The sequence below is a fragment of the Bactrocera neohumeralis genome, chromosome 3 (assembly GCF_024586455.1).
Source record: "Bactrocera neohumeralis isolate Rockhampton chromosome 3, APGP_CSIRO_Bneo_wtdbg2-racon-allhic-juicebox.fasta_v2, whole genome shotgun sequence".
Classification (NCBI taxonomy): Eukaryota; Metazoa; Arthropoda; class Insecta; order Diptera; family Tephritidae; genus Bactrocera; species Bactrocera neohumeralis.
In genome coordinates this window covers 54,766,116-54,776,205 of record NC_065920.1, presented here as the reverse complement: position 1 = coordinate 54,776,205, position 10,090 = coordinate 54,766,116, and the positions used below count along the sequence as shown (strand labels likewise).

General features: G+C 34.6%; 2 protein-coding genes and 1 pseudogene across 2 annotated transcripts in view; 1 reads left to right on the top strand and 2 right to left on the bottom strand.

Annotated features, from left to right (window-relative positions):
* Positions 1 to 10,090, top strand: part of LOC126753785 (lachesin-like) — a 521,130-nt pseudogene that overhangs the window by 63,926 nt on the left and 447,114 nt on the right.
* LOC126753770 (opioid-binding protein/cell adhesion molecule homolog) overlaps positions 1 to 10,090 on the bottom strand; it is a 301,684-nt gene that overhangs the window by 243,434 nt on the left and 48,160 nt on the right. The window lies entirely within an intron of this gene.
* LOC126753775 (protein CEPU-1-like) overlaps positions 2,712 to 10,090 on the bottom strand; it is a 47,062-nt gene continuing 39,683 nt past the window's right edge. The window contains exon 8 of the mRNA XM_050465483.1: positions 2,712 to 3,603. Coding sequence (XP_050321440.1) covers positions 3,389 to 3,603 — 215 coding nt within the window. The 3' untranslated portion in view covers positions 2,712 to 3,388. The remainder of the gene's footprint in view (positions 3,604 to 10,090) is intronic.

Sequence of the window (10,090 nt, the reverse complement as noted above, 5' to 3'; positions counted from 1 at the left end):
TGATGGCATTGACTAATGTGGTTTGCCGGTACATTTTTGAGTTAAACGAGGTATTATACTATGACAAAAAAAAAAAAACAATTATTTAGTATTTTAAATAGTAAGCCTCAGTATATACATACATATGTATATAATATGAGCTTCGTAAGAATGGAATCCATCTTATCTTTTTAAACGTTCTGCTACTGTCGTAAATAAATCTGTGCATTTTACGAGTAAGCTAGTAGCTGGGTGAAATCCAGACCCTCATCTTCTTCCGAAGGGAATCTTAATGACTTTTCTTACAAATAAATACTGTTGTATCTCTTATCCGTCTTTTCTTGTTAAAACTGGCGCTTTGAACGCTGAGTACGAATCATAAATCGAGAATAAAGCGCTCAAATAGTCACGATTATCTGTTTGTGTTTGTATATAATTTTGATTTCAAATTAGTGAGTAAAAGCATGAACCTTTAGATGGCACTAAAGTCGAATAAATTTCACATCCATGAAAATTCTTTCACTGCACAGCAACTCTTTTTTTTTCTCTTTCTTCGTACATTATTCCAAGTCCTATAATATTGGCTTATATTATATTGCTGCTTGAGCGGTCACTAAAGGTGCCGGAAAGCATACAATACAATGAACTGTGGCCGCATTCATATAGCGCCTTTGCACTGCACGAATTCAAACGTTTGAAGAACTTTCGGTACAAGATGAGCCTAAGCTTTTGTATCCTTATACCAACAAATCGCTTTGAATAACAGTCAAGAGCTTTCATCAATGGTCAATTGCAATGAGCCGCTTCTTAGTCATTACTGTTTCACTTCAGTGAAATAAACAAAATTACCAACTAAAACACGATTTAAGGGCTCTGGTTCTGCTAAGCATGCGATTGGACTATTTATTATTAACATATTTATTTGTGAGTGAAGTAGTATTATATAAGTTGCAGTAGTCAAATGGAAATGACTTCACTTACTGAATAAGTGTGGATTAATGGTTAAAAATTGAGCATCAGTTATTTAATAACAAAATGTTTCAACATTTTAATAATAGATTCAGTAGAGGGGAAATGAAAGACAAAACCATTTGAAGAGACAAAACTTTATTCTTATGACTATAAATCAAAAAGATGACTTACTAGCAGTTTAAAGCATTTGTTTGAAAAACTGTTGGCTCTTTAGCATTTGGAGAAAGCTACTTGAGCTTTTCTAAACTTACCTCTTATTTTAGCTAGAGCATAAACTTTTCAAGCTTTCGAGCTTTTAAATCTCTATAGTAAAGATGTAAGTGTGCTCGATATGCAGTCTGAGTGAAGCAGAAAAGACATTAAGGACTTTTATATAAATTATTAATTTAAACTCTAATTCATAACAAATTATATTCATATGCGACCCAAAAACATGACATGTTTTTTTTATTATGGAAATCATTTTAAGAAATTATATATTCTCTATTTTGATCCAATAACTTCTGCCATCTTTAAGACAAGAAAAACTAGTCCAAGCGGTATTTGACATTCTGATTTGAGGTGAAGATTCACCCATCTAAAAACATTTGCAGAGACCGGAATAAGCAATAGTTCGAAGATGCCAAGTTTGCAAAATATGGTGGGTGTGATATCACATCCAATATAAGCTGAAAAACCTTTTGACGAATCATCACACTTGTAAGTAGTTTCGCATTATTCCGATGGAACACTACACCTTTTATATTGACCGATTCAAAAACCTTCTGTTGGCGTGCATCACCCAAAATTGTCCAGCTGATCCCAATATATTGCAGAATTAGTCGCTATATTGTCGCATATTATATTGTATATTTATGTATATGATTCTTAATATATGAAATTCCACCAAACAAACAATGTGACCCTTGTTTGGTGACTGTGGCCCTTCGAAATGATTTGAGATGGTTCATTCTTTTTTAAACCATGACCTCTTGTACTTTACTTTCTTGTAAAAAACCTACTTTTAGTCTTCATTAACAGTTCGATTAAAAAATGGATCACGTCTTCGACATCTGATAGGCCTATCACAGTAGTTAATGCGACGAAGCGAATTTCGTTCTGTAAAAAGATGAGAAACCCACAAATTTAATTTTGCAGCAATACCTAGAGTTGATATTCGACGATTTGCATGTTTTATTTACAACGACTTTAAGAGTTCTTCCAGGACATGTTGCGTTCTCGAGATCAAAATTGCCGAAACTAAATATTGCAAACCAATTTTCCGTACATATCATGCAATTTTGGTCCTGCTTGAAATATATTTTTACACTTTTGATAGTAAAATAGTAAAGTATGTCGAAAATTCTGTTTTCGATATTTCATTTAAAAAGGGCACCAAAAAATAACTATTATACAAAACTCAAAATATTTTTTTATCTTTTACAAACAAGTTGTTCAAATATATAACGGTAAAACAGGTAAGTGTGAAGTTGGCTGCGAAAAAATTCAAGAAGATCGGCTTTTGTCATCAAACAAAATTACTTAGTGAACTACTCAATATATGTATGTATGTAGGCTTGCTTGATACTGAACGTTGCATGTCAATTCTGGAAAAGAGAAGAAGTAATCTACTAGTCTCTGCGTTTTAGATTTTAATAACGTGTTATTATTTTTGTTTGTCAAACCTAAATTTTTCAGCAATTAAAAGTTTACTTACCAGTTATTACCTTTAATAGAAACTCATTATTATTTTCAAAAATATTATTATACTACTCTTTTTCTAGTAACGATTCAGTACAAAAATGAATACATATTTTATTAATAAACAGTACAAACAGTACATTTCATACAGTCTTGCATATATTTCGAGTTAAAATAAATTGGCTGGTTTCAGTAGTAATCTCGGCATATTCCTCTTGTTCCAGCCAATATTGAAAGCATTCTCTTTACAACTCTTTTTATGTTAATCTTCTTCCTTGCAATATTATTTCAAAAAACCTTTTATGTTATTCTGTGGAAAAAATTTAAGCATTCAGAATATTTAATTTTCAAATCCATTCTAAACATTTTCCAATAATATCTCACTGGTATATACTAGTATTTAAGCTCCTTTTAAAATTTACCATTTCAAACGGTGGTACTGGTTTTCAACTCCTTTGTGTTTATGTTATATCTATGTATGTGATGCCATTTGGGAGAATTCACCACGATACAAATATGACAGTTGTATCTCCAAATCGTATATTGGCCACAGAATGGGAATAAAATATTTCTCCACGTATTATTATAAATGCACCATAGTTTTCCTCTTATTTTCTTACTACTTGTATTTATACTTCATATCTTCCAAGGCATCTTTGGTTTAACTTCTCATATGTATACTTCCAGAGATACAATAGCTGAAGTTGTCGCATTTTGATATCCTGCTACTGTAATGCTGAATACTCTCGTTTCTATTTTATATCAAGTAATAAGTCGATTTTCGCAGACGTTCGGGCCATATAAACAACATGTATAATTCTTGAAGGAGAAACGCCCAGCAAACTGCATTAAGATGTGAATTATGATTGGAAGAGAAGGCGCTTGAAGAATCTACTGAAGGTGAAACCAGTTGGTCAGCTGGTTTTGTGCCGCAGAGTACATTATACGTCATTTCGGGTTTACAAGGTAAGGCTAAAAAGAAAGAAATACAAAGTTTGTTTTTCAAAGAAGAGCTAAGCAAAAATGAGTTCATTATGCTATACATATATTCATGTGGACAAAAATAATTAAAATTTTTCGCGAAAACCTATTCCTCGCAATATTTTTTTTCTAGGTTGCTATAATTGTCAGTGACATCTGTTCCAAAAGTCGCAACAAAATAATTATTAGCGTCTGGTATCCGCTTGTTTTTCTGAAGTGCACTCTGTGATTTTTACGGTAAGTGAAATTATTCAAGAAAGGAATTCCATTCAATTTTGTGAGCAATATTATAAAAAATAAAATTCTACAAAAATTTTATAATTTCTTGATATATTATTGCAATATATTGTGTTGGAGTCTTGTGAAGAGAGTGAACAAGTGCACATGTGGATTAGAAAAGCTAAATTGACTTCTTATTATTTTTGAGAATAAATAAAATAAAACTCTATTCATAAAACTTTATTAATTAAATCGACCACGTGAATACATAAATGAGTGACCAGTGCTCACCTTTCGAGCAAGGTCACTCGATGAAGAGAACAACATTAATTAATAATGAGTCAAGGACTCTTTTAACAGAAACAACAAACCTAAATGTTGAGTTATTAAATAATTCCACAAATATGACAACTTTGAGCATGCAAAATGTCAGTTCTGCTAATGAATTGAGAAATGAAAGTGATAATACAATGCAATGGCAAACTGTGACTAATAAAAGACCTCAATCAGGCTCTCGCACTATTGATCAAAAACGGACAAAAACAAACAACTATACAAACTTAGCGGATAGCTATAACTCTATTCCAACAACTCAACTCAACAACAATAACATCAGCAGCTATTCCAACAGCACGAACATGTTTGCCGGGCTACAAGACGAATCGGATAGCAATAACATAATGGATCAAAACATAGAAGAGAATACACCAAAACCACCACCAATTATTGTGCCAAATATTAGTGATATTAGCGGTATGATTAAGTATTTCGAAACTATTATTAATAAATCTGAATTTAGTTATAAAGCTTTGCGAGACGGCCAAATTCGAGTAATGGTAAAATCTATAGGGTCATACAGATCTCTGGTAAAAGATATGAAAGAAAAAGAAATTAACTACCATACGTACCAGCTTAAACAAGAGCGTGCGTATAGAATTGTTTTAAAAACTTACATTTCTCTACTCCAGTAGATGACATAAAAGAAGAAATAGAAGCGTTGGGTTTTAAGGTTAGGAACGTTAGCAATATACGAAGTAGATTTACGAATATGCCTTTATGCATGCATTTTGTCGACTTAGAACCAAGCAATGACAATAAAAATATCTTTAATTTAAAATATCTTGGTAACGCTATTGTTAAGGTTGACCCTCCAAAAAAGGTAAATGATGTTGTACAATGCCATCGCTGTCAAGAGTTTGGGCATACCAAATCATATTGTACAAAATCGTACAGGTGTGTGAAGTGTGGTCTGGACCATCCAACAGCTGAATGCGTTAAAAGTAAAGATACGCCTGCCAAATGCATTAATTGTTTACAAAGCCATCCAGCAAATTACAAGGGATGCAAGGTGTACCAAAACCTTGCCAAAAAATCGAATATGACTGATAAAAGAAACAATTTCCCATCATATTCCCATGCCTCTCATAAATTCCCCCAACTGAATAATTATAAACAAACAGAAAATGTGTATGCCAATCCAAATATATCATATGCCCAATGTGTTCAAAGTAATTTAAATTCAGAAAACAACGTTCTTGAAAAAATTGAAACCTTATTTTCTAAACAGCTTGAGCTTACTCAAAGTTTGTTTAAAATGATGTCCACTCTTTTGGATAAACTATGCAAGTAGGTCTCCGAATAGCTATTTGGAACGCCAATGGTCTGACTAATCATACCGAGGAAGTAAAATTATTCCTAAATACAAACAATATAGACATTTTCTTGGTGTCTGAAACCCATTTCACAACTAAATCGTACTTCAAAATCATCGGTTATGATCTTATATGTGCAAACCATCCGCGCAACAGAGCCCATGGGGGTTCCGCCATTTTAATCAAATCCAGAATCAAATATGAATGTCTGGAAGAAGTTAGAGAACAATATCTACAAGCAGCAGGAGTTAAAGTTAAATGTGACAACCATGAGTTACCAATATACTCTGTATACTTTCCTCCAAGATTTAACCTTAAAACAGACCAATACGTTGATATTTTTAGACAGTTTGGTTCAAAATTTTTGGCAGGTGGGGACTTCAATGCAAAGCACCCTTGGTGGGGCTCTAGGATCATAAATCCTAAGGGCAGAGAACTCGAAAAATGTATTACCCAAAGAAATTTTTCCATTTTATCAACAGGCACTCCAACATATTGGCCAAGCGACCCAAGAAAAAATCCGGATCTTCTCGATTTTGTGATATACTCTGGTTTACCCAGACATAAGTTAAACATTCAAGACAGTAATGAACTAAGTTCAGATCACTCGCCTTTAATTGTTTCATATAATGAAAATGTTTACCAGACTTCCAAAAAATATAAGATCCTTACCCCGAAAACCGATCTCAAATCCTTCCAATATTGGATCGATAAACATATTGACCTTAACGTGCCCTTAGAAAATGGTGGTGAATTGGATTCAGCGGTAGAATCGTTTACAAACCTGGTTCATGAGGCCGCATATCTATCTAGCCCGATAAGAAACCAGCCGACTTTTACTGATCATTTACAGGTTCCTGCTGAAGTGTTGGGTCTTATTAAAGAAAAAAGAAGATTAAGAAAAGCCTGGCAGCTAAATAGATACCCAGCTGAAAAGAGAGCACTTAATAAAGCAACCAAGCTACTAAAATTAAAGCTATCTGAACTGAAGAATGAATCCTTCAGTTTGTTTATTAAAAGCCTTGAACCCGCTAAAAACGATGAGCACAGACTCTGGAAAGCTACCAAGTATCTTAAACGACCAACCAAACGAAACGCAACAGTTAGGGACTCAAATGGGGTATTTTGCAGGAGTGATGAAGCCAAAACAGAGGCCTTTGCTAAACACCTCTACCAAATTTTTCAACCTAATTCCTTAGGTACTAGTAGTGATGAAACTGAGATTCTAAATTTTTTAGAATCTCCGTGTCAAATGGACCTCCCCATTAGCAAGATATCAAATAGCGAAGTTGCTATGGAAGTACGTAGATTAAATAATAGTAAAACACCCGGCTACGACTATATTGATAGCAAAGTTGTTAAAATTCTTCCGGAAAAAGCTATCGAGTTTCTCACATTAATATATAATGCTATTTTAAATATAAATCATTACCCCACACAATGGAAATGTGCCACTGTGGTCATGGTCCCAAAACCAAATAAGCCTGAAAGCTGTCTTACGTCATATCGTCCTATTAGCTTACTGGTAACATTTTCGAAAATATTCGAAAGAATATTTTTGCAAAGAATGTTACCAGTAATTGAGGATCAAAATATCTTACCTGAACATCAGTTTGGGTTCAGAATAGGACACGGTACGCCAGAGCAATGCCATAGGGTGGCACAAATGCGCTGGAAGAAAAAAAATACTGTTCTGCAGCCTTCTTAGACGTTCAACAAGCTTTTGACAGGGTATGGCATCCAGGACTCCTCTTCAAAATAAAAAGGCTAATGCCAGCACATTACTATTTAGTGCTTAAATCTTATTTAAGTGACAGACACTTTTATGTAAGGCACCGAGATGCCTCATCAGAAATCTACAGCATTAATGCTGGTGTACCGCAGGGTAGTGTTTTGGGTCCAGTCCTATACACAATATTTACATCAGATATGCCCACATTACGAGAAATAGAGGTAGCAACTTTTGCTGATGACACAGCGTTTATCGCTTCTAGTGGTACCCCTATAGAAGCTTCGTCTCTACTTCAAAACCAACTGAATATGCTGGAAGTTTGGCTCAACAAATGGAAAATAAAGGTTAACTCTGAAAAGTCTACACATGTCACATTTGCATTAAGAAAAGAGGAGTGTCCTGCTGTATTTTTAAATAATAAGCAGATTCCTACTAGGGATAAAGTTAAATATTTAGGGATGCATCTAGATCGACGTCTTACATGGAAAAGTCATATTCAGGCTAAACAGCAGCAATTAAAAATCAAAACTAAACGCATGTACTGGTTGCTCGGTCGAAAGTCTCAACTTAGCATAGAAAATAAAATACGGCTCTACAAAGCTATCCTCAAACCCATATGGACATACGGCATTCAGCTTTGGGGTACTGCCAGTAAGTCCAATGTGGAGATTTTGCAACGTTATCAATCAAAAACATTGCGGTCACTTATTAACGCCCCATGGTTTGTTACCAATGAAGCTATCCATAACGACCTAGGTATTCCCTTTATAAAAAATGAGATCCCTAAATATAGTGCTAGATATCTTGCACGTCTCTCAAACCATATAAACCCAATTGCTGTTTGTCTGTTAGATACAACTTATGAAACTATACGGCTAAAACGTTCTCATATCTTAGATTTACCATTTCTCTAAAACTTTCTTAGATTTAAGTCTGGCAAAAAAAAAAAAAAAAAAAAAAAAAAATGAATTTTTGATGGATGTATTTAATAACCTAAGTTAATTATATTTTACTTATGTATATGTAATAAATTAAGTAATCCTTTATGTAGATTTGCTCAAGGACAAATCTACCTCTGCCATTACCTACTAGACCTAATTTACTGAATATCTTAATGTAGATAGATTGTAAATAAAGAAAGTTAAATAATAATTTTGTGAGCGGAATAAAATTTCTGGTGTCGAAACGTTCAGAATGTTGGAAAAGGCTTCAGTAATAATTATTTGTGGCGAGCAAGAGTTTTAATTGATATACATTTTTCAAAGATCCAAGACCCACGGTTGACTGCGGGACGGCCATCAACATCAACTGATGATCAACACGTTAATAAAATAAAAAATAGGTGCTTGAGAATCAACGATTAATAGTCAGAGATTTTACTGGCATCATTGGAATATCGGGAGGATAAGTGAAAACATTTTGAAAGATCATTTGGCGAACCGAAGTCGAAAAAACCATTTCAAAACAGATCAAGGTTATGTTGAGAGCTTTCTTCTATTTTCAAAGTGTACTACACTCCGAATTCCTTCCGACTGGCCAAACTATCAACAAGGAAGGTTGAGGTTATTCGTAAAAGGAAGCTGGAATTATGAGCCGACAACTCTTGTTTTTTGTACCGCGATCATGAACCGCCACATTGCGCCACAATGGTTCTTGCCGCAATGAACAGGAAGTGCGGCGACGCTGCAATAGTTAAAGCTTTCATCACTAAGCGACGAAGGATTGCCAGCGAACTGCCATCTAATCCAGCAAGCAGAGTAACAAAAAAGTGTAGAAAATGAACGCAAAAGAACTATACGCAGAATATTCAACTATGAACAAATGTGCAAATTGGAATGCAAACGAATATATACATATGTAGATTTATGGCAGCATGTTGCTATTGGTTTTCTTTTGCTCGGAGTGTAGTGCGTGAATGCGTCTATACGACGACATTTCAGCCAGCAGCTAGAAATTTAATCACCTGATATGAAAATAGCTTCCCAATGTCAAAATGTACTAGATACAAATTTTTTGCGAAAAAAGAAATATACAAATATGTGCTAGGCAAATGTCCTGGGAAAAATAGAAATAAATGGAGCCAAAGTTTTAGCACTTCAAAAAATTCAATTTTTAGAAATCTTGTGTGGGCAATATATTTACTACCTCGCCGATGTGAGTTTCGACTTTGTCTTAATGGACACTTTTGTAGAGTGTTCAATCCTGAGAAATATTTGTCTAAAGTTAAAGCGATGCCATAAAATGCTTCTGAGCTATGGAAATTTAAAAGTAAAAAATCACGATTGTCGTGTATTTTCTATGGAAAATTTTTACATGCCTTGATCCAGTCCTTAATGTGAATATAAAGGTCTCAAATTTTCAGGGAATTTTTTTAGGGTATTCCCAAGAAAATTTCATGCTGGGATTGAAAAGGCAGTATGGATATAAATATAGGTAGTCGTTCTCCATCTGATCTCTCCATCGAAATAGAGGGATTCCTCTTCCTCTGTTTCTACCGACGGGTACTGAATCGAAAACCTTGAAAAGTGATCTTTTCTTCTCAATCTGGACGACAAGACCCAGCTAGCGTAGCCGCTGTATCTTAATTCGCGGAATGTCGCATATCTCGTACAGCTGATCGTTCCATCGACCGCGGTACTCGCCGTTGTCAATGCGTAAAGGTCCATAAGCCTTCAACAAAACCTTTTTCTCGAACACTGCTATGACCAACTTATCAGATGTTGTCATCCTCCATAGCTCTGAACCATATAACAGGACGGGAATGATGAGGGACTTTGAGAGTTTGAGTTTTTACTTTTCAATTACCTAATCAGTTCAAAGCAGCAGCTGTTGGCAAGATAACGTGCGAGCCAAGTCGTGAGTGTGATGACTGTTT